This window comes from Loxodonta africana, chromosome 1 (assembly GCF_030014295.1).
Source record: "Loxodonta africana isolate mLoxAfr1 chromosome 1, mLoxAfr1.hap2, whole genome shotgun sequence".
In the NCBI taxonomy this organism is placed as follows: Eukaryota; Metazoa; Chordata; class Mammalia; order Proboscidea; family Elephantidae; genus Loxodonta; species Loxodonta africana.
In genome coordinates this window covers 181564251-181589531 of record NC_087342.1, presented here as the reverse complement: position 1 = coordinate 181589531, position 25281 = coordinate 181564251, and the positions used below count along the sequence as shown (strand labels likewise).

General features: G+C 39.2%; 1 protein-coding gene across 2 annotated transcripts in view; it reads left to right on the top strand.

Annotated features, from left to right (window-relative positions):
- TRAPPC3L (trafficking protein particle complex subunit 3L) overlaps positions 1-25281 on the top strand; it is a 47291-nt gene continuing 22010 nt past the window's right edge. Inside the window, exons 1-3 of one of the 2 annotated variants that reach the window (XM_003404270.4) lie at positions 1-550; positions 3601-3698; positions 7486-7585. In XM_003404270.4, coding sequence (XP_003404318.1) covers positions 509-550; positions 3601-3698; positions 7486-7585 — 240 coding nt within the window. In that variant the 5' untranslated portion in view covers positions 1-508. Of the gene's footprint in view, positions 551-2942; positions 3242-3600; positions 3699-7485; positions 7586-25281 lie in introns of those variants that run through there. The other variant, XM_064290133.1, reaches the window with a different exon arrangement.

Here is a 25281-nt window from a genome sequence, read left to right as displayed (position 1 = left end):
ATCCATTAGAGTGTTGATTAGGATTTAGTACCTATAAATTGCTGGTTGTGTCTCTCTACTTCATACAACAATCAATACAAAGACTGGATCATGCTAACATTTAGATCTATCTTGGATTGTGAAGGTTTCTGTTTACGATTTTAAAACAATGCCTTGGCATAAGAACAAAACACCACTTTTGACGTCCCTTGGGTTAAACAATTTTCGGTATCTCAGTGCTTCTGGTTCTGAGCCCACGCGATCAGCTTTTAGCCCTCTACAATCCAGCTTAGCCTCACAAGTGAAGCAGTTATTTGATCTGTGGCAAGTTACGTGGCTGCAAGACAGCTGTATTTTCACAATGTTTTTCCTTGTCAGTTCAACAAAAAGCAAAAGCAGTAGAGTGCAGAAGTAGCACTTCTGTCTCAAAGCAAGGAGGAACTGACAAAACAAAACAAGAGAACACAGACCTAAGGTTACAGGCAAAAAGAAAAGAAACTGAAGATCATAGTCGTCATCTACAAGCACTATGTCTCGCCCTGCACACGGAAGACCAGGATATCATAAAATAGTAAGATCTTTTTATATCATATTCTCAGAGATTGTTTTTCTATTTCAGAGAAAATGTTTTCTGGAGTGATTTCTGATTTATTTTGAAAGGTGATGTTACAGGTAGAATTTTTTCAGTGGAGCAAAGGGAGTGTTTAGCAGAGGGAGTCCTGAATGACAACTGTGGGAATAGTTATAATTATCTCTTACACACTGCAGTAGAATCATTAATTCTTTATACATATTTTAGCATGTTCTTTTCTAACTAATTATGTCCATAGAAGTGACAGATTTTTCTTTTGCCTCTGACAGAAAATATAAAAAGATCAAGAAGTTCTTTGCTGCTGCTTCATGAAACAAGAATGTACATAAAACAGTTAAATTGAATAGTATTAGATAATCAGGAAATTAGGTATTAAATGTTTGCCTTTAAAAATACACTTCCTACTCTTAAATATGTTTATTATCATAATTTGACATGCGTTAAATCCTGTGTATATTTCAGGTTCAGAGTTATTTTTAAAAACTTAATGTTTTGCAGATTATATATTCTCTTTTAATCCTCCCATTATTGTTTTAAGCATTAAGAAGTCGCAGATGTGAAAACTCATCATTAAGTTTAAAGCACTGTTGGTTATTTTAGGAGACTGACAGGCATTGGATAAACTTAGGTAAATTCAGCCCAAGGTACTTAGAATTGCAGCCGACCTGCCGTCAGACTCCAGTTGGGAATGCTTTGCAGGCTCCCTCTGTGGCATGTTGACATCTTGATTCATTTTTCTGTGCAGCTCTCAGGCACTAAAAAAATAGTGTACATAATTATTGTATATATTCATGTCATACCTAAATCATTTGACTTATATATTAATTTAAAAAATTATCCTGAGATCTCCAAAGCTCCTGAAAAATTAATGGTATTCTATTTTTTCTATGTGAGAATGGTTGCTTTTTATTGTTTTAAAAACTGTGAAGATGAAGTTATGTCGACACTTCCTGTGGTCAATGGTACGGATTTGAGACCCAACTGGGCATGTAGTCCAAGGTACAGCCCTTGGCCATGAAGCAGAATGAAGTGAACTGAAGCAAACTGGCTTTTATGGGTATTGAACTTGAAACTCAGCTGGAAGTAAAATTTATTTCAGATATATCCATCAGAAAGAGAAAGAGAAGGAATGCCATTGTTTGACCTTGATTCTAAATGGCACAATGCTGAGTCTATGACTTGTAGGTAGGGTATAATTTTATCTCCTTGTGTCTCTTTTTCAAATGCTTTTGTTTTGCTACTAGTGGCAACAAAAGATTTATGTCCCTGTTCCCATGCCTGTCCTTTCTCCGTTTCTCTCTCTCCTTCCTTCCTTCCATCACCTTTGCTTTTTTTTATGCTTATTTTCGTATGTATTAGGTATAGCAATAATTTGTCTCCTGCAGCTCTTTATATGTTAGGCAGATATTTCACTTATCGTTTCCAGACATTTCTTGCCATTTATGATTGGGTTCTTGGGAGATTTAAATGAGAAGAACAAAACAAAAATTGAATACATGGTGACACTTCAGTGATTTGTTTAACAGGATTTTTGCTTATACCACTTGCTTTACATCCCTTGTTTCCTAGTAAAGATATTAATGTACTCATTATTTTCTTATACCTGAATTGTACATGGTAGTGTTCTTAATGTTTTAATTAATGCATATTCTATATACATTTTGATTTATATCTGCCACATAAATTACTTCCATGTGTGTCATCCAAATATTTAACTTCTATCAGTTGAAAATTCATTTAGTGATAATATTCCACCTGATTAAAGAAACATGTTTGTCATGATATAAAGCCATACATAAGGGAGTAGGCACTGGTGATTTGGGGCCAATTTTGGAAATATTTGGATTAAAATTATTAAATATAATATTGAATAAATAATTTTATGGGTTTGTTGAGCCATTGCTGCCTATGATAAAAAGTATATGTATATATATACACACGTATGCATATGTGTATGTGTATATGTATATCTGTATATGTATGTATGTGTATGCATATATATATATATATATAAAGATAGAGAATGAATATGTAGTATCATCCTCTCTACTTTAGACTGTCCATGATACCTGGTGTAGAGGTGAAAACACCTCTTTCAACCTGAAGTCATATTACTCTTTTATGAAAGTACAAGATTATGTTCGAAGTAAGATTAATTTCCTTAAGCAGTGGTTCCTCTTCCCCTCTCTCCCTCCCCTGTTCACCTCGACTCCAAACAGTACCTTGCTTTGTTCACCCCAGAGATAAATGCTGTCAGAGTAGAAGCCTGGAGTCTGAGGCTCCATCCTGGCCCTGCTACTTGCCGACAGTTGGGCAAGTCCTCAGCCCTCCTGAGGCCTCATTCCCTCAACTGTAGGATGAGAGCATTGGAATAAATTATCTCTCAGATCCCCTTCCCTTTCACAGACAATATTCAAAAGCAGAAGCAAAATAGAAAGGCTTTTAAGAATGGGTTGATTGAGCTTTGCAATTTCTGTTTCCTGTATTCTCAACATATCTAAGCTAAGCCAAACCTCATTAGTCCTTGGTTTTATCTTTTATTTTTAATTTACTCTGAAAATAGGACATATTTTGAAGATCTACAAGGAAAGTGAAAATCCCCCTTTGATTTGTTTGTAAAAAGAAGAAGAAAGAAGTCTCACCAAATTATTCCTTCCAACTGAAAACAGGGTAGGCATATATCACAGGCGATTTTAAAACAATAGGAATTTATATTACCAGTTAGTATAAGAAGGGGCTTCCTCCGTGAAAGTATATCTGAATTTACATAATGTAAGCAAATGCACAGAAAGATGTTCTGATATGAAGACATTTATTTCACAGCTACTTTTCCCTCAGCAATGTATCTAAATGTGAGCGCAATTTGTTCCCAAAAGTGAAAGATTGTGGCAACAATTAGTAGGAGGGTGGAAAACATGAACAGATGATCTCTAAGGCTGTTTCCAACTCCAAGATTTTGTAACAAATAAATATAGTAGTATACTGTTTGTAACTTTGCCTATAAAGTGAAATCATCTCTTTTTCTCCAGAGCAAAGACCTTTTTGTCCTTACTTATGGAGCTCTGGTCGCCCAGCTGTGTAAGGATTACGAAAAGGATGAAGATGTAAACAAATACCTAGATGAAATGTAAGTAGAAGGCTTTCATTCTTGTGCAATGCAAGTCATTTCTTAATATCACCTCCGTTTTGTTCTCCTTTGATAACTTCTTTCTCTCCCTTTCAGAAGCTCTTCTTCCATTTCGGTGAATCATCTTAAAACTGAACATAATTTCGTACAACCGCCACTTGGGGTTGATAAAAACCAAAACCAAACCTATTTCCATTGCCGTCGAGTTGATTCCAACTCATAGCGACCCTATAGGACAGAGTAGAACTGCCCCCACAGAGTTTCCAAGGAGCACCTGGTGGATTGGAACTGCAGACCTCCTGGTTAGCAGCTGTAGCACTTAACCACCAGGCTACCAGGGTTTGATAGCATAAAGGAATAGGAAGGAATTCTTTCCATGAATATCCAACATAGAACATTTTCTTTTTAGTTCTTTGCTAGTCACCTAGAAGTAAAAAATGTGGTAAAACACTTATTGTTCTTTTAACAATGATAGAACATCAAATTTGATTCTTCTTTGCACGTTTTTGCTTTAACACAACTCCTTCCAACATAAATATATGCTTATATAAGCATTGAGCACTTACAGAAGAATATGCAAAAAACTGCCCGCAGTAGTCCTCCCAGGGAAGTGACCTATAGGCCTGGGGGCTAAGGGTGTTACTGTTGGTATGTGCCGTGGAGTCAATTCTGACTCATAGTGTCTCTTTATGGCAGAGGAGAACTTCCTCATGTGGTTTCCTAGGCTGTTTTTTAATCTTTAAGGTAGCAGATTGCCAGGTCTTTTCTCCCCTGGAGCAGCTGGTGTGTTCAAACCTCTGGCCTTTCCCCTAGCAGCCCAGCACTTAACCATTGTACCACCAGGGCTCTGAGGGACTGTGGGTAAAAGGTAGATTTGCTTTTCACTAGGTAGGGTTTTTACTGTTTGGATGTTTTTACCATGATGATGCTTTACTTAAAAAAATAAATTAATAAATAGAAAACCTCATTCCTTCCTTTTTTAAGTAAAGCTCATTCTTTATGTATGACTCTTTGTACATAAACTTTAATTTGTTTTTTTTTTCCAAAATAATTATTTGATCATCAGATTATTGCCCAGCAATAAAATATCTATCAACATTTTTGAGCCTCTTAATTGTGGACAGGGCAATGACTGGAAAATGTGTACCGATTAGAAGATTTTTTTTCTATTTAGGTAGGTTGGAGGGGAAGGTTAGCCCACTTGAGCATTTTAGAGCTTTTAAAAAAGGTTCATTGCATTTTCAATTGGAAGACAGAAAAAGACAGCATAAAGGAAAGCTTGAAGATTTTCTTTTTGAACCCTTGATTTCCTCCCTTCAGAAATGCCTTTTCTATGTTTCTTCTTTTTCTATTTAGAAAGTTCTTTTTTTTTTTAATTGTCCTATGTTTGTTTTGGTCCATGTGGCTTTTTTTTTTTTTTGATGCTGTTGTTAGGTGTGGTTAAGTCGACTTCGACTCATGGTGACCCCATGTGACAGAGTAGAACTGCCCTATAGGACCTACTGGGCCTTTCTTCCATGGTGCCACAGGATGGGTTTTAACTGCCAGCCTTTGTGTTAGCAGTTGTATGGCCAGGGCTCCTTTCTTCTCAATTAGGCTGCTTGGCTGAACCGTCTGTAACTGTGGGAACTGCGTAAGCTTGTGTCTGACTCATGACGACCCCATGAGTGTCAGAGTAGAACTGTGCTCCCTAAGGTTTTCAGGGGCTGATTTTTGGCTTCTGTTGTCTTTACATTGTTTTGTGGAATAACTGTAGAAAGCAAAGGAGCTCATTTAGTTGACTAAAAATCATACCTTTTGTTAGCTAGTTGAGTGCACATAAACAAATATGAAAGAAATATTAGGTAAAGAATAAATTTTGATAGGCTACAGAAAAGCCTTGCCTTAAGAAAAAAAAATAATTCACATCTGGATTTCTTCATAGCTTCTCTTGAGAGCATGTAACATTTTTAATTAGATTTATAAAACATCTGTTTTGCAGAAACATTCTTTGAACAAAGCAAAACGTACATGGACGTTAGTTACACTATTCTAGTGTTCGGACTTCCCATCGCTCTTCCCAGAGGCTATGGATATGCCTCGTGGCCATTAGAAAATACTGAAAATATTTTAAAATCCTGATATCACTATTTGTGTACTGTAGACATTCTGTTCTCTAAGATCTCTTCAGTGTGAGCTTCCAGGCTAGATTTATTAAAGCATTTTTTCTTGAAAGTCAAGTAAGCTAAATTGAATATTTCTATCCGTTCAGAAATACAAATAGAATATCTCAATGGAATGAATCAATTAATAAATACTTTGACACCAAATCAATCTTCCCTCAACCATTTGGTCGCCAAAGATCTCACCTCTTTTTAGACCCCCTGGTACAATTCCGGAAACCCTGCTGGCGTGGTGGTTAAGTACTACCGCTGCTAACTAAAGGCTTGGCAATTTGAATCCGCCAGACGCTCCTTGGAAACTCTTTAGGGGCAGTTCTACTCTGTCCTATAGGGTCGCTATGAGTCGGAATCGACTCGATGGCACTGGGTTGGGTTGGGTTTGCTTCTGGCACAATTCTTATTTGTACAACACGGTGGGGTCTTTATCTTGTTGAGCCTTTTCTTGCTTCGTCCAAATCCTTTCGATTGTGCACACACAGCTGTGAAATTGAAAGACCGATTTTGTGCCAATGGATGACAAAAGCAGTCTTAGTCCTTTTTAATTCCACCATTAAGGCCATATTTCTTCAACTATATTGAACATTTTTATTAGACAGAAACAGAGTTTTTATACACCTCTCAGAAATTTCATAGATTCTCAGTCTATCTTGTTGATGGCGTATGGTGAGCCCCCTCAGCTACATACTCAGTTGTATTATCACATTTCGATAAAATGCTTTCAGAATAGTACTTCAGGTACTACCGCATTTGCTGTGGGAAGTAAATAATGTATGTTCCTTAAGACTCACAGATTCAGTTTCCCTGGAATTAAAAATGAATTTTCTGAATTTGGCTTTTTTTTTTTTTTTTTATTAAGTAAAATTCGGAGTCCCAGTTGCTGAATGAAACCTGCTCTGGTTTAAAAAAAAAAAATTATTTCTCTGTGTTCCTCTTCCTGTCCTCGCCAAGCCCATCCTGGACATGCCGGCCCTCCTACCACAATACTATGCTAATGGAAGTAGGAACATGTAGTAACCACACCTGTAGCAGACAGTAAGCCAGCTAGACTCTCACCCCGTTTCTGTCAGTAGTTAATGGTGAGAAAGTTGCCAATAAGAAACATTAAGCTGCAGGTACCAACCTTCTTTAATTTTAATTTACGCTGTCAAGCCTGGCCCAGTCTTGATTCTAGTAAGACTCCTCTGCTTGTAGACTAGTTAATATTTCTTGGGTGTGTTGCTCTGTGCTTCTGTGGTTAGGGTCTACGGGGTAAAGAAACTCACTGCCGAACATCCATTTGACTTGTCTTCTTTGCTTCAGTTTGTTACACATTTCTGCAAGTGTTAAACAGATGAATCCATTTTTAAACACTGATAAAAAACAAAACCAAACCCATTGCCATCAAGTCAATTCTGACTCCTAGAGACCCTATAGGACAAAGTAGAAATGCCCCATAGGGTTTCCAAGGAGTGGCTGGTAAATTGGAACTGCTGACCTTTTGGTGAGCAGCTGAGCTCTTAACCGCTGCACCATCGGGGCTCCAAACACTGATAAAACAAAACAAAACAAAAACTTGTTGCTGACGAGTTGATTCCGATTGATAGATTTACTGATTATTCAGATGGCATTCTTTCCACTATCCACAGGGGATACGGCATTGGAACACGGCTGGTGGAAGACTTTTTGGCTCGGTCCTGTGTGAGAAGATGCCATAGTTATTCAGAAATTGCAAATATAATTGCACAGGTAAATACATTTTAGCTTTATCAGTATGATTTGAAAATCTTTGAATCTTCTTGGTTTTAGCGGGTTTTTGTTCTGATTGGATAGGTTCCATCTATATTCCTTGCTAGGTGCTGAGAGAGGGGATTCTAATCAAAAAGCATTTGATTTCAGTACAGAGATAACTGGAAGAGATAACAGTGAGCTGAAAGAGAAATACTTCCAGGCACTTAAGCATCTATAGATTTTCTTTACCACGTGGTGTGTGTGGAAAGTATGTCTTAGACTGGGGAAAATGGTTTGAGAAAGTAAACAGAAGGAGCATGTTATTATCGTGATTTTTTTAACAGGGCAACCTGTATAGTATCCGTCTTAGTTTCCTAGCATTGCTGTAACACAGATACCACAAGTGGGTGGCTTTAATGAACAGATTTTTATTTTCTAACAGTTCAGAAGGCTACAAGTCCAAATTCAGGGCACCAGCTATAGGTGAAGCCTCTCTGCCAGCTCTGGAGAAAGATCTTTGTCTCATCTTCTGTAGCCCCAGTGTTCATCCTTTCCTTGACAGTTTTTACCTGGCCTCTATCTTTCCCCCCATTTGTGCTTGCTTATCTCTGTGTCTATGCTGCCTTTTTATAACTCAGAAGTGATTAGGCTTAGGACCCTACACTGATATGGCCTCATTAACATAACAAAGAAAACCCTAAACCTTACCTTCACAGGTATAGGGGTTAGGATTCCAACATACATTTTTGGAGGGGGCACAGTTAAACCTATAACAGTGTGTATGCCCCAAGCCAGTTTCTTTAGATAATCATTTTCAGTGTGTGTAAGGAAGTAGTCTCCAGCTGTCTCAAAGGATATTGTTGTAGTCATTTCTGAACAATGTTTTCTTTCCCAAGAGAAAAATAGAGGCTTTGTAAATGCATGTAGTTTAAGTACTTTCACAGCCCTGATGCCTAAGGAGCAACCTAGCATCATCCAGGACCATCTCAAATTTCTTGTATATAAGACAAAATTGGAAAATGCATCTTTAGCCAAAATTCCTTCAAGCTGCAGGCCTATTGCTATCAACCAAGTGTTCATCTGTGGGAGACCAAGAAAGTATGCATGGCTGGGAGGTATTTATGAGGCCCAGGTATGCTGCTTCTTGGTCTTCAGGACTGACCAATTAAGTCGGTCTCATTCTTCTTTTCTACTCTTAACCTTAATGTTATATATTGCCAAACTGATTCTTTACATGAATGGCTGTTTCTGTATAGTGCTTTGTGATTCTAAATGCAGTTTTATGTAGTTTTCTTCTTTTAGTCTCACTATAGCCCTATGAAATAGGCAGAGTAGGAGTTATTATTCCCATTTGGCAGGTAAGAAAATTGAGTCCCCAAAAGAATAAGATGACAATTGAACAATAATATACAGGGGAAAAATGTGCATTCAAAAACACAATCCAAATGAAATGTTTTTTCACTTAGTGTTATTATTGTTTTTATTATTTTATGACTGGTGATTCAAGTGGTTGAAATTAGAATCTATGTTTTCCTACCCTAGTGCTGTGACTTTACCATACTGTCAAGCAGGTTTTAAAAATATTTTTTCTATATTGACAAAATATAACTAAGATACTGAACCAGTAGTTTGAAAATAGAATTTTTTTCCACTAAACCAATTGTCCAAGAATATTAGCTATTTTAATGGAAAATATGTAGTTGGACTATATAAATGTAGATGGTTGTATTTTTTTGTTGCATTTCTGTCCTGTAGTTCTCTGAGGCCTTTTGACTGGTGGAGCACAGCCTTTCTGTAGTGAGGATGGTCAGATTGCTTTGAGAATGACCCACATGGATCCCCCCTCAAATCCATCCCATGGTTTTTTTTTTTTTTTTAATTAAGCTTCAAGTGAACATTTACCATTCCAATCAGTCTGTCACATGTAGGTTTACATACATCTTACTCCCTTCTCCCACTTGCTCTCCCCCTATTGAGTCAGCCCTTACAGTCTCTCGTTTCGTGCCAATTTTACCATCTTCCCTCTCTCTCTATCTTCCCATCCCCCCTCCAGTCAAGAGTTGCCAACACACTCTCCCGTGTCCACCTGATTTAATTAGCTCACTCTTCATCAGTATCTCTCTCCCCCCCACTGACCAGTCCTTTTCATGCCTGATGATTTGTCTTTGGGGTTGGTTCCTGTCCTGTGCCATCAGAAGTTCTGGGGAGCATTGTCTCTGGGATTCCTCTAGTCGCAATCATACCATTAGGTGTGGTCTTTTAATGAGAATTTGGGGTCTGTATCCCATTGGTCTCCTGCTCCCTCAGGAGTTGTCTGTTGTGTTCCCTGACAGGGCAGACATCGATTGTGGCCGGGCACCAACTAGTTCTTCTGGTCTCAGGATAATGTAGGTCTCTGGTTCAAGTGGCCCTTTCTGTCTCTTGGGTTCTTAGTTGTCGTGTGACCTTGGTGTTTTTCCTTTGCCTTTGCTCCCGGTGGGTTGAGACCAATTAATGTATTTTAGATGGCCGCTTGTTGGCATTTAGGACCCCAGGCGCCACAATTCAAAGTGGGGTGCAGAGTGTTTTCATAATAGAATTGTTTTGCCCATTGACTTAGAAGTCCCCTCAAACCAAGTTCCCCAGACCCCAGCCCCTGCTTCGCTGACCTTTGAAGCTTTCACTTCATCTCGGAAACCTCTTTACTTTTAATCCAGTCCAATTAGGCTGACCTTCCTTGTTTTGAGTGTTGTCTTTCTCTTCACCCAAAGCAGTTCCCATCTACAGATTGATCAATAAAAAGCCCTCTCCCTCCCTCCCTCCCTCCCCCCTTTGTAACCACATAAGTATGTGTTCTTCTCCGTTTTTTCTATTTCTCAAGATCTTATAATATAATAGTGGTCTTATACAATATTTGTCCTTTTGCAACTGACTCATTTCGCTCAGCATAATGCCTTCCAGATTCCTCCATGTTATGAAATGTTTCAGAGATTCATCGCTGTTCTTTATCGATGCGTAGTATTCCATTGTGTGAATATACCACAATTTATTTACCCATTCGTCCGTTGATGGACATCTTGGTTGCTTCCAGCTTTTTGCTATTGTAAACAGCTGCAATAAACATGGGTGTGCATATATCTGTTTGTGTGAAGGCTCTTGTATCTTTAGGGTATATTCCGAGGAGTGGGATTTCTGGGTTGTATGGTAGTTCTATTTCTAACTGTTTAAGATAACGCCAGATGGATTTCCAAAGTGGTTGTACCATTTTACAATCCCACCAGCAGTGTATGAGAGTTCCAATCTCTCCGCAGCCTCTCCAACATTTATTATTTTGTGTTTTTTGAATTAATGCCAGTCTAGTTGGTGTCAGATGGAATCTCATCGTAGTTTTAATTTGCATTTCTCTAATGGCTAATGATTGAGAGCATTTTCTCATGTATCTGTTGGCTGCCTGAATATCTTCCTTAGTGAAATGTGTGTTCATATCCTTTGCCCACTTCTTGATTGGGTTGTTTGTCTTTTTGTGGTTGAGTTTTGACAGAGTCATGTAGATTTTAGAGATCAGGCGCTGGTCTGAGATGTCATAGCTGAATATTCTTTCCCAGTCTGTAGGTGGTCTTTTTACTCTTTTGGTGAAGTCTTTAGATGAGCATAGGTGTTTAATTTTTACGAGCTCCCAGTTATCTGGTTTCTCTTCATCATTTTTGGTAATGTTTTGTATTCTGTTTATGCCCTGTATTAGGGCTCCTAGGGTAGATCCTATTTTTTCTTCCATGATTTTTATCGTTTTAGTCTTTATGTTTAGGTCTTTGATCCACTTGGAATTAGTTTTTGTGCATGGTGTGAGGTATGGGTCCTGTTTCATTCTTTTGCAAATGGATATCCAGGTATGCCAACACCATTTGTTAAAAAGACTATTATTTCCCCAATTGACTGACACTGGTCCTTTGTCAAATATCAGCTGCTCATACATGGATGGATTTATATCTGGATTCTCAATTCTGTTCCATTGGTCTATGTGCCTGTTGTTGTACCAGTACCAGGCTGTTTTGACTACTGTAGCTATATAATAGGTTCTGAAATCAGGTAGGGTGAGGCCTCCCACTTTCTTCTTCTTTTTCAGTAATGTTTTGCTTATCCGGGGGTTCTTTCCTTTCCATATGAAATTAGTGATTTGTTTCTCTATTCCCTTAAAGTATGACATTGGTATTTGGATTGGAAGTACGTTATATGTATAAATGGCTTTTGGTAGAATAGACATTTTTACTATGTTAAGTCTTCCTATCCATGAGCAGGGTATGTTTTTCCACTTAAGTGTGTCCTTTTGAATTTCTTGTAGCAGAGTTTTATAGTTTTCTTTGTATAGGTCTTTTACATGCTTGGTAAGATTTATTCCTAAGTATTTTATCTTCTTGGGGGCTACTGTGAATGGTATTAATTTGGCTATTTCCTCTTCGGTGTTCTTTTTGTTGATGTAGAGGAATCCAAGTGATTTTTGTATGTTTATTTTATATCCTGAGACTCTGCCAAACTCTTCTATTAGTTTCAGTAGTTTTCTGGAGGATTTCTTAGGGTTTTCCATGTATACGATCATGTCATCTGCAAATAGTGATAGCTTTACTTCCTCCTTACCAATCTGGATACCCTTTATTTCTTTGTCTAGCCTAATTGCCCTGGCTAGGACTTCAAGTACGATGTTGAATAAGAGCGGTGATAAAGGGCATCCTTGTCTGGTTCCCGTTCTCAAGGGAAATGCTTTCAGGTTCTCTTCATTTAGAGTGATATTGGCTGTTGGCTTTGCATATATGCCCTTTATTATGTTGAGGAATTTTCCTTCAATTCCTATTTTGGTAAGAGTTTTTATCATAAATGGGTGTTGAACTTTGTCAAATGCCTTTTCTGCATCTATTGATAAGATCATGTGGTTTTTATCTTTTGTTTTATTTATGTGATGGATTACATTAATGGTTTTTCTGATATTAAACCAGCCTTGCATACCTGGTATAAATCCCACTTGATCAGGGTGTATTATTTTTCTGATGTGTTGTTGGATTCTATTGGCTAGAATTTTGTTAAGGATTTTTGCATCTATGTTCATGAGGGATATAGGTCTAAAATTTTCTTTTTTTGTAATGTCTTTACCTGGTTTTGGTATCAGGGAGATGGTAGCTTCATAGAATGAGTTGGGTAGTATTCCGTCTTTTTCTATGCTTTGAAATACCTTCAATAGTAATGGTGTTAAGTCTTCTCTGAAGGTTTGGTAGAACTCTGCAGTGAAGCCATCTGGGCCAGGACTTTTTTTTGTTGGGAGTTTTTTGATTACCGTTTCAATCTCTTTTTTTGTTATGGGTCTATTTAGTTGTTCTACTTCTGAATGTGTTAGTTTAGGTAAGTAGTATTGTTCCAAGAATTTATCCATTTCTTCTAGGTTTTCAAATTTGTTAGAGTACAATTTTATGTAGTAATCTGATATGATTCTTTTGATTTCATTTGGTTCTGTTGTGATGTGGTCCTTCTCGTTTCTTATTCGGGTTATTTGTTTCCTTTTCCTGTTTTTCTTTAGTCAGTCTAGCCAGTGGTTTATCAATTTTGTTAATTTTTTCAAAGAACCAGCTTTTGGCTTTGTTAATTCTTTCAATTGTTTTTCTGTTCTCTAATTCATTTCGTTCAGCTCTAATTTTTATTATTTGTTTTCTTCGGGTGCCTGATGGATTCTTTTGTTGCTCACTTTCTATTTGTTCAAGTTGCAGAGACAGTTCTCTGATTTTGGCTCTTTCTTCTTTTTGTATGTGTGCATTTATCGATATAAATTGGCCTCTGAGCACTGCTTTTGCTGTGTCCCAGAGGTTTTGATAGGAAGTATTTTCATTCTCGTTGCTTTCTAAGAATTTCCTTATTCCCTCCTTGATATCTTCTATAACCCAGTCTTTTTTCAGGAGGGTATTGTTCATTTTCCAAGTATTTGATTTCTTTTCCCTAGTTTTTCTGTTATTGATTTCTAGCTTCATTGCCTTGTGGTCTGAGAAGATGCTTTGTAATATTTCGATGTTTTGGATTCTGGAAAGATTTGTTTTATGACCTAATATGTGGTCTATTCTAGAGAATGTTCCATGTGCGTTAGAAAAAAAAGTATATTTTGCAGCAGTTGGGTGGAGAGTTCTGTATAAGTCAATGAGGTCAAGTTGGTTGATTGTTGTAAGTAGGTCTTCCGTGTCTCTATTGAGCTTCTTACTGGATGTCCTGTCCTTCTCCGAAAGTGGTGTGTTGAAGTCTCCTACTATATATGTGGAGGTGTCTATCTCACTTTTCAATTCTGTTAAAATTTGATTTATGTATCTTGCAGCCCTGTCATTAGGTGCATAAATATTTAATATGGTTATGTCTTCCTGATCAATTGTCCCTTTTATCATTATATAGTGTTCTTCTTTATCCTTTGTGGCGGATTTAAGTCTAAAGTCTATTTTGTCAGAAATTAATATTGCTACTCCTCTTCTTTTTTGCTTATTGTTTGCTTGATATATATTTTTCCATCCTTTGAGTTTTAGTTTGTTTGTGTCTCTAAGTCTAAGGTGTGTCTCTTGTAGGCAGCGTATAGATGGATCGTGTTTTTTTATCCAGTCCGTGACTCTCTGTCTCTTTATTGGTGCATTTAGTCCATTTACATTCAGCGTAATTATAGATAAGTAAGTTTTTAGTGCTGTCATTTTGATGCCTTTTCATGTGTGTTGTTGGCCATTTCATTTTTCCACATGCTTTTTTGTGCTGAGATGTTTTTCTTAGTAGCTTGTGAGATCCTCATTTTCATAATGTTTAACTTTGTGTTTATTGAGTCGTTACGTTTTTCTTGGCTTTTTTCTTGAGTTATGGGATTGATATTCCTTTTTGTGGTTACCTTTTTATTTACCCCTATTTTTCTAAGTAAAAACCTAACTTGTATCCTTCTATTTCGCCTTGTATCACTCTCCATCTGGCAGTTCAATGCCTCCTATATTTAGTCCTTCTTTTTGATTATTTTGATCGTTTATCTATTGATTTCCATGATTTCCTGTTGTGTGTATTATTTTGTTTATTTATTTATTTTTTAGAATTAGTCTTAATTTGTTTGTTTTTGTGCTTTCACTATTTGAGTTGCGTTGATATCAGGACGTTCTGTTTTGTGACCTTGTATTGTGCTGGTACCTGATATTATTGGTCATCCGGCCAAACAATCTCCTTTAGCATTTCTTGCAGTCTTGCTTTAGTTTTTGCAAATTCTCTAAACTTGTGTTTATCTGTAAATATCTTAATTTCTCCTTCATAGTTCAGAGAGAGTTTTGCTGGATATATGATCCTTGGTTGGCAGTTTTTCTCGTTCAGTGCTCTGTATACGTCGTCCCATTCCCTTCTTGCCTGCATGGTTTCTGCTGAGTAGTCTGAACTTATTCTTATTGATTCTCCCTTGAAGGAAACCTTTCTTTTCTCCCTGGCTGCTTTTAAAATTTTCTCTTTGTCTTTGGTTTTGGCAAGTTTGATGATAATATGTCTTGGTGTTTTTCTTTTTGGATCAATCTTAAATGGGGTTCGATGAGCATCTTGGATAGATATCCTTTCATCTTTCATGATGTCAGGGAAGTTTTGTGTCAGGATTTCTTCAACTATTTTCTCTGTGTTTTCTGTCCCCCCTCCCTGTTCTGGGACTCCAATCACTCACAAGTTATCCTTCCTGATAGAGTCCCACATGATTCTTAGGGTTTCTTCATTTTTTTTAATTCTTTTATCTGATTTTTTTTCAGCTATGTTGGTGTTGTTTCCCTGGTCCTCCAGAAGTCCCAGTCTACATTCTAATTGCTTGAGTCTGCTCCTCTGACTTTCTATTGCGTTGTCAAATTCTGTAATTTTATTGTTAATCTTTTGGATTTCTACATGCTGTCTCTCTATGGATTCTTGCAACTTGTTAATTTTTCCACTATGTTCTTGAATAATCTTTTTGAGTTCTTCAACAGTTTTATCAGTGTGTTCCTTGGCTTTTTCTGCATTTATCCTAATTTCATTTGTGATATCTTTAAGCATTCTGTAAATTAGTTTTTTATATTCTGTATCTGATAATTCCAGGATTGTATCTTCATTTGGGAAAGATTTTGATTCTTTTGTTTGGGGGGTTGGAGAAGCTGTCATGGTCTGTTTCTTTATGTGGTTTGATATGGACTGCTGTCTCCGAGCCATCACTGGGAAACTAGATTTTCCAAGTAGTCGGCTAAAAAAAAATGCAGTCAGATCCCTATCTGAATTCTCCCTCTGGCTCCGGGTATTCGGATGTTAATGGGGTCGCCTGGGGAGGGTGGGGGAGGGATCTGAGAGCTAGGAGTGTAGCACCACAGAATATAGAGCTGAACACCACGTTCACGTTCCGCCCCCGTTCGCCAAAATCCGGGCTGGACGGGTCCCTGGCTAGGACACTGCTTTCCTTGCTCGGAAACCAGTCACTTCCTCCTGGGCGCTTCCTCCAGTGCGCAGCACCGCTCGTTGGCACTGGGTGGGCGTTTCCTGCACGAACGGGTGGGCCCGCCCCCAGGGTCTATTCAGGCGATTATAATTGGGTCCCGCGGTCACGCCCCACCCGTGCACGTGCCCAAATCCCAGCAGGATGACTTCCGGGTTGAGACGCTGCTTTCCCCGTTCCAGAACCAGTCACTTCCTCCCGGGGACTTCTCCTTCCGGTGCGCCACACCTCTCGCGCGAACTGGGTTGGCGTCACCTGCACGGCCAGGTGGGCCCGCCCCCTGGGTCAATTCAGGGTAATAAAAATGGACCCGGTGCTCACGCCCCGCTGGTGCGCGCGCCCAAGTCCCAGCAGGACGGCACCCAATCTGGGACGCTACTTTCCCCGCTTCGGGACCAATCACTTCCTCCCGGGGGCTTCTCCCTCCGGTGTGCCACACCTCTCGCGCAAACTGGGAGGGCGTCACTCGCACGACCAGGTGGGCCCGCCCCCTGGTTCAATTCAGGGTAATAAAAATGGACCCCGCGCTCACGCCCCGCACGGGCGCGTGCCCACCCAGATCCCAGCGGAATGGCTGCCCGTCTGGGATGCTGCTTTCCCTGCTTTGAGACCAGACACTTCCGGGAATTTCTCCCTCTGGTGTGCCACACCACACGCGTGGACTGGGTGTGCATCCTCCCGCATGAATGTGTGGGCCCCGCCCTGGGGTCACTTTAGGGAAATATAGTTGCCCCCCCCCCCGCTCGCACCCCGTCGGCTTCTCGCCTAACTCCCGGCGGGACGGCACCCCAGCTGGGACGCTGTTCTCCCCCCTCCCAGATCAGTCACTGCCTCCCAGGTGCTTCTCCCTCCGGCTGCGCCTCTACGCCGCCCGCGCCAACCTGCTAGACTTCCTCCCAGGATGGGTTCGGGGGGGAAGGTGTGGGCCCCCTTTCTGTGCCTTCTGCCCCCCTGGGCTCTGCCCCAGATCAGGCTCCGAAGGTCACCTGCCTGGTGCGCTGGCTCCTGGTTCTGAAAACAGTCGCTGTCTGCCCGTATTTGTTCGTTTTCCGTCTCTAAGTCTGTGCTTGTTGTTCAGAGTTCATAGATTGTTATGTATGTGATCGATTCCCTTGTTTTTCCGAGTCTTTGTTGCAAGAGGGATCCGCGGTAGCGTCCACCTAGTCCGCCATCTTGGCCCCGGGTCCATCCCATGGTTTTAGTGCAGATATAGAATATTAAACAAAAAATGTGTCTAGGAAAAGTCAAGCTTGAAGACCCTCATGTCAACAGACCATTGACTCATAATTTGGAGAGTTATATAATATGGAAAATAAAACCTGGCTCTTACAAATTTAAGGTTGCTTGATAGGTTTTAGGCATCTGAAGGAGAAAGTAACTGCAAGGGCTGATTGGAGATTCCATCCTAAAGATCCAGTGAAAGGGGGATTTTAAATCTATTCATCTAAATATACATATATATATTTATATGTATTCTTCTAAATATGTGTGTGTGTGTTGTATGGTACATGTATTTGTCCATTTAATAATATATTCTCTTATGTTTAAAAAGAGATGACTAACAGAACACACACACACAAAAATCTGTTGAGTAAATCACTAGCAGTAGAAGCATATGTAAATAAACCCCCCACTGAGAATCTGGAATTATTCGCTGACACACGTTGGAAGAATGGGCTCCTCGGAAATGTGCTAAATACTGTAAATGCCCTTGATCCGGAGAATATCGGGTGTTTGTCTAACTGAGCCCCAGTCAGAATAGTGCAGTGACATGGGAGGATTCTTCAGTTTTTTCTTACTGTCTATTCCTGGCTCTGAGTACAGACTTGTAGACTCAAAAGGAGTAGTTTAACAAGTTCAGTTTAATCAGAAAGACACAATGGAAGTAGGTTTCTCTAGTATAAAAAGATCAGTATAAGCAATGACTTCTTAGCAGCACCATTAACCTAAAAGTAGCTGCTAACAAATATTCCATCAAAGTCCTTCCCCGATGTAGCTAAATCGATTGGAAGTCTCATGTAAAACCTTCTAGGTACCTGTAATGCTCTGCCAGGATATGTCTCATGTGCTGTTAGCCACAGGAGAAGATATATAAAGCTAAATGCAAAAGTAAATATGCCAATATGGGGTACATGTTTATGCAGGGCCTAACAGCATTTGCTCTTTGGTAGATGCTCAATAAAAATTAGTTGAAAGAAAGGAAAAGAAGAACAGAAAGGAAAACAGGAAGGGAAATGAGCCAAAGGGAAGAGGAGAGGAAGGAGGAAGAAAGAAACGTAAGTGAACTTTGGTTGAGGACCCTTGGGATGGGAGCTCTTTCTCAGCAGGAAAGAGTCCTGGGAATACTCCTCGTGCTGCCCAGCAACAAATTGAAAGGCTCCATGAGGGCTCTGTGAGTCCCTTCCAGTAGAACCTATGCATGTTAGCTGACAGTGAAGTCTTCAGTGTGGGGAAATAGAACAAGGACTCTTTCTATGCACCAGACAAAAGGAGAAAAGACTGAAAAGGAACTTAGTGAGAGTATGGATATAAAAATAATATAAAAGAAAATATTCCCCAGGATCTCCCCCATTTCAAAAGGCATATTCTGCCTTTGAAAGAGTTAAGGTTCTAAAATACTTGACCGTCAAAGAGAGCATATTTTTATCAACTTAAAAACAAGTCTATTTGATGTAAGTGAAGAGGACTTGAAGCACTTACTGATGAAGATTGGCATGGATTATACCTCAATATAAAGAAGCAAAAATCCCCACAACTGGACCAATAAGAAACATCGTGATAAATGGAGAAAATATTCAAGCTGTCAAATATTTCATTTTACTTGTATCCACAATCAATGTCCAGCAGTCATGAAATAAAACAATGTATTGCACTGGGCAAGTCTGCTGCAAAAGACCTCTTTAAAGTGTTAAAAAGCAAAGATACCACTTTGGGGACTGGGGTGCACCTGATTCAAGCCATGGTATTCTCAATTGTTTCAGATGCATGCAAAAGCTGGACAATGAATAAGGAAGACCGAAGAATAGATGAATTTGAATTATGATGTTGGCAAAGAATATTGAATATACCACGGACTACCAAAAGAACAGACAAATTTGTCTTGGAAGAAGTACAGCTAGAATGCTCCTTAGAAGCGAGACTTTATCTTACATAACTATCAGGAGGCACTAGTCCCTGGAGAAGGGTATCATGCTTGATAAAGTAGAGGGTCAGCGATAAAGATGAAGACCCTCAATGAGATGAATTGACACAGTGGCTACATTAATGGGCTCAAACATAGCAATGATTGTGAGTTTCATCCTGTTGTACACAGGGTTGCTATGAATCAGAACTGACTCAACAGCACCTAACAACAAAAATCATTTTAACTTCTCCAGCAGAATGTTCTTTTTCACGTGGGAGTGACTGACACAGATGAAGGGTCAGTCTTTAGGTATTTACTCACCCACTGATGCTTCACTTATAATTAGCAGCTTTAATTGAAAGGCCTAGCCTTTGTCAGCATTGTCTCATTAATCCTCGTAAACTCTCCTCAGAGGAGGTAAGTGTCAAGTGTTAGTCTGCTTTATTGGGAAGTAGGGCAAGGTCAGAGAAACTGCACCTTGAGCATACTGACATGCTGCCCACAGAACATTGCAGGGTCAGGAATAGCAGCACCTAAAGGCTGTGAATTCTGTTTGGCATTTCTCTCAGACCATATGTTTATGCAGAACACCACAATCACCCTTTCCAAGTACTGAGCACCTACATGCTGTGACTTCCACAGAACTCAGAATCTCTGTTCTGGTTCTAGAGAAACAAAAAGGGGGAAATAGAGAAAAACAATGCAACTGAAGAAAATGGAATAGATGATAAAACCTAAGCCCCTATGGGGGCAGTAATTACTTTAAAAGCTAGTGAGTGAAACAGTGGCAGTTAGGAATAAATGTCCTGACCTACGCTCTACTTTACCCTCCTCTGCCTCTGGGAGAGAATGATCGTGTAACTTCAGTTATTAATAATATTATCCTTTCACTCGTTTTCTTCACTGTGCTTTTTCCAGAAGAGAGGTCACTTTATTACTGGCCTCTGAAAATTTTCTTTTGGTAGGTTTTCAACCCCAAATTGCGCCACCTAGTGGTTTGAAAAGAAATCTCATACCAGAGGCCAAACTTTAGCCAGCCTTATGTTTTTATTCGGCTCTGGGTTCGGTTCGGTTTCGGTTTTATGTTTTTACTGGAAACCCTGGTAGCATTGTAGTTAAGGACTACGGCTGCTAACCAAAAGGTCGGCAGTTCGAATTCACCAGGCGCTCCTTGGAAACCGTATGAGGCAGTTCTACTCTGTCCTATAGGGTCTCTATGTGTCGGAATCGACTGGATGGCAACGGGTTTGGTTTTTTCGTTATGTTTTTATTTAGAAAAGAGGTGACAGGTTAATTCTAGAGTCAACTTCCTGTAACAAAAATGTACTCATTTTTATAATATAATTTTATCATGTAAAAGTCTACATATTGTGATGGTTGCCTTGAAGTAAAACTATAAACATCAAATAAGATAAACTACTTTGCAACGATTATCTGCATTATAAAATGATATTAAAAAAACTTTAATAGTATAGAACCTTTCTTCCAAAAAGTTCCTATTATCACAACAGAAGCCTTGTGAAGTAAAAATGGTCAACTATTATTAGCTCCATTTTGATTTCACCATGAACACGATGGAGCCCTGGTGGCGCAGTAGTTCAGAGCTCAGCTAGTTAACTAAAAGGTCAGCAGTTCGAGTCCACTAGCCACTCCTTGGAAACACTATGGGGCACTTCTACTCTGTCCTATAGGGTTGCTATGAGTCAGAATCCACTCGATGGCAATGGCTTTTTTTTTTTTTATGGACACAATAAGAAAAGCCAGCTTAGAATTTAATTCTTCTGAACCTACTCTAATGCTTTTCCCACAAATTGTTTCTTTAAAGTATAACTTTGAAGATTTTTTTCTATTATGATAATTGTTCTGAGAAAAATGTTGCTGTAAATGCAAATGTGGAGTTTGGTGGTAGAGTTATAATAGCTGGTATTAGCTGCAGTGATGAAGTATAAGAGAGTTTACCAGTTACTTAACAGGCATATTTTTTCAGTTTATTATCGAGGCAAGTAGAAAATACAGTTGTACCCCCTCTGATCTAAGATCTAAAAAACTCCTCTAGTTACACAAAAACACATTGCATGGCTTCCAAACACAGCCATGAGAATAGTTTTATTACTGGGAGAAGCTAATTAGAGATAAACTTTATCATTTAGAGTGAGATGATTATAAAGTTTAGGCATGACTAGAAACGTTATAATGTTGCTCTTTCAAATGTAGTTTAAACCCAAGGAACTCATCCAGGTAGCAGCAGATGAGTACTAGTCTAACCATGTCCAACGTGGTGTTAAAAGAGTCCAAATCCTGCGCAGACACGTTCTGACTGTGTGAGCCTGAACAAGTCATTTAGCCTGTCTGAACCTCAGTTTCCATATTTGTCAGAAGAGAGCCTTTCAGCTATAGGTCTCCTGACATTCAGGATACCGCTTTTCCTAGCTAAAGTCTAGTCACTGAGCTGTACTCAGAAGCAGTGGAGCGGGCAAAAAGCCTCCCTCAGAGCACCCACACTTCCTAGTTATGAACAGTGTTTACAACTGTTTGTCCTTGCACAAACTCTGTTCCTCAAACTTGGGAAATCTTTTATTGTCAGGTCAGTATGATCGTTATGCCAAGGGGCATAGAGGTAAGGTATTATTTTTCTGTGAACACCTCACATCATTGGTGCACAGTAAAAGAAAATTTTTAAATGGAGAAAAACACATTGTAAAAAGTCTTGCAAAACTTTAGCTTCTAATCTTGAGGTTAAAAGATTGGAATTCACTAGGTTGTACTTGCTGAGGGAATCTTAATTCTGTAAAGCAAAAATGAAATCTTTTCCTTTTAATAGTATAAACTGAAATTTTACCTTAATTAAATAATGTAAGCAATGATTTTTTGGTGAGTGACATAAAATCAATGAAATGATTGAAAGAAAATATTTATAGGAGGCAATATAAATGAGGATGCCTAACGCAGGGAAGGAACTCTAAGTGGTGAATAATGTAAGCATAAACTCTAGGGCAAAAGAATTGAGGACATAATCCAAAGAGGAATCTAAATGGCAGAGGGATTTTTTTTATTGGATGAGTTTTTTTTATTTCAGTAAAGTGGTCCATGTAAAATTAAGGCTGAGTCTACACAGAATGACTCCAGAAAATCCTACTGGCCATATTTTTTTTAATCCTGCATCTGGTCTGAATGCACAAGAGTGTCTACAGGAGAAATTCAAGCATTTGAAGCCTAAAACTCCTGAAGCATTTTAGAAGGGTAGCAGCTTTGTGGCCGTAGAATTTCTCCCTCCAGTACAGATTTGTACTGAGAGGCATGGATTTGATACTTTAACAAAGATGCCTGCATCATACTTTGTTAGACATTTTCAGAGGGAGTTTCAAGGTTTGAGAGGACTATCAGTTAGGGTCCAGTCAGGAGACAGAAACCACCCAGGGAAGGTTTAATATGAAAAATTATTAAATATCTACAGGGGATTATCTACTAAAAAAGGAAAAAAAAAAAAAAGGCTAAAGAATAAATTGGGCTGAGACAGAGTGCCCCAAAAAGGAACAAATTTTAAAGGAGGCCCCTCCCCAAGGCTGAAATTCAGACCTCATTGGGGAAGGTGCATTTACGGTTCACAGGATAATGGAGAAGTTCACTGGCTGCCCTGCCAGAGTTGATCCACAGTTGCTGGACTGAGAATGGTGGGCAGGAAGTCATGGGTCACAACTGGCAAACAGGAAACCTCTACGAGGTATAAGGCGGCTGTGGTTACAGACAGGGAACCCTAGGTCTGTGAGTGAGCACCGCTGGGTATTCTGTGCTCTACTGATCACCGTTCGCAGAGCTCGCGCAAACGAAGCAAAGGCATGCTAGAACCAGAAAGAGAAAAGCTCCTTCCTCCCACAGTGTTCCTCCAGTACCTTCTACAGCAGAGGAGAAATGTTTGCAAGATTGAGCTCCAGTATCACAAGCAGGGCAGTAGAGGGTGGATTTGGAGCTGAGAGTCAATAAACTGCCAAGCAGCACAGAGGGCATGAGCCATTGTGATTATTACACTTCTATGGCCATTTTTTATTTTGATGGCCTCGTGTTTCACCCTATCCCACCTGCTTGCCCACACGGGAACTATTCTTGCCTCTAAGTGCAACTCTAACTGGCTAGTAGAGACATATGGGGCCAGCGAAGCCACATTCTTTCCTGCCCAGGGTGGTGTCAACTTTCTGCAGTTGAAGACACAAAATAGACCAAACAGCGCAATTTTCAATGAGCAAACATTTCTCCTGAAATAAGGACTTTCATCTATTAAGTGTTGCAAAAATTATTAGATAAATACTTAAGAGCCACTGCCTACTTTTTTCCTAGAAATTACTTCCTTAACTCCTATAAGCGAATCTGTGTTCTCTCTCAATCTCTCTCATGACCGTTAAATCTACTCTCTCTATTTGATTGTTAGAAGTGCTATTAAATGACATATGACCAGGAACCTTAGGATACCACTGGCTGTTAACTTGGACTATCTTCCATGCAAGTCCAGGGAAGTAATATTCAAGGCACAATGGCAGATTGGCACTTAAGATACTGTCCAGTGAAAGGTGTAGTGGGAGCTAGGTCATAGACTGAAAGCCTAAGTGAGGGTCTCAAAGACTTTAAATCAACTGAGTCCACTTTCTGAAATGTCCATAGGTCTCACTCTGCCAAAGTGTAAAAGTTGGTTTGCATTGTATGAGGCAGAAGTTTTAATGTTGAGATAATTAAGTGAAAATGACAGAACAACCTTGAGAAGATAAGGGAACTCAACGATTAACCTTACTTAAAATATTACAAAACTAAAACTACATAAGTCTGATTTTCAGTTTAATGTTATAATCAGCCTGTGAAATACACTTTTATTGTGTTTTGTGCCTGTTTATCTTCCAAGAATTTGCTTTTGACTGGCTTCTTTTGTGTCTATCCATTATCTAACTAGAGCAAAAGCGTTTAACAGAGCGGAAATAGCACAGAGTTTTCCCAGGCTACAGTAAGACACATGAGCTTTGTTTAACTTGATGCTTTATTATATTATCCAGTGAAGTTCCCTTTCGTTTCTGGGAATTTTCTTCCCTATCTAGTTTATAAGCTTTTCAAAGAAAGGGGTAATTTCAAGCATTTTTAGGATTTGGCCCACTGTGCCATGGCAAACCAGCATATTGTAGACACTTATTAAATATTGTTGACGTGAATTTAGAAAACATCGGAAGATCTTTTCACACATATGTGCATTTCTGTGCAGAGGAGGGCAGTAGTCTACATTCATCTCTAAACCTTGGTGGTGTAGTGGTTAAGTGCTACTGCTGCTAACCAAAAAGTCGGCAGTTTGAATTCAGCAGGCGCTCCTTGGAAGCTATCGGGAAGTTCTACTTGGTCCTATTGGGTTGCTATGAGTCAGAATTGACTGGACAGCAGCCAGTTTGGTTTATTTGGTTTTACCCCTTCCTTCCGCACCCTAGTCTCCACCACCTGCCAAAGAGGGGCCAGAGAGGCCCCCTTATGATGACTATATTGAAAATACAGTACTCCAAAAAATATCTGATTGCCCACAACAAGTCCACAATAACAAGATCTGAACTGGAATAGAATTCTGCACACAAAAATAGCTGTTTCTTCTTAAATAATAGATAGTGAACTCGTCTTGATAATTTTATTGAAATTTTTTTTCCCACTGTCTGTTTATATGAATACAGAAAGTTTCAGGAGAAGAGAAAGATTTATCCCTGCTACTCTAAGGTCAATTGTGATTACAAAATGCAAGCATTAAATAGATAATGAAGTCATTAGATAATACATTTTACAGTAATGTAGTACATTTCCATTTACTGTAGAAAATGTTTCAAATGTATTCTAAAATCCATCATGGAGCCAAATTGCATTTAGATAGACTCCTTTCGGTTGCCAGCATTGGGGTTATGTCAGGTCATAGGGGTTTACAGTAAGCATATTCTGGGACGCAAGAACAACTGGACCTCATAGAAAAACAGAAATTGGAAAATCATTTAGTATGTCTTGTTGCCTCAGCAGCAGGCATTTGTGGTTCCCTCTTTGGTCCTCAGCCATTTTGGTGACAACTGTTCTCTGCTTATTTTGTTCTTGCAAGTACTTACTAATATCTTTCTATTCTTTTTCTTC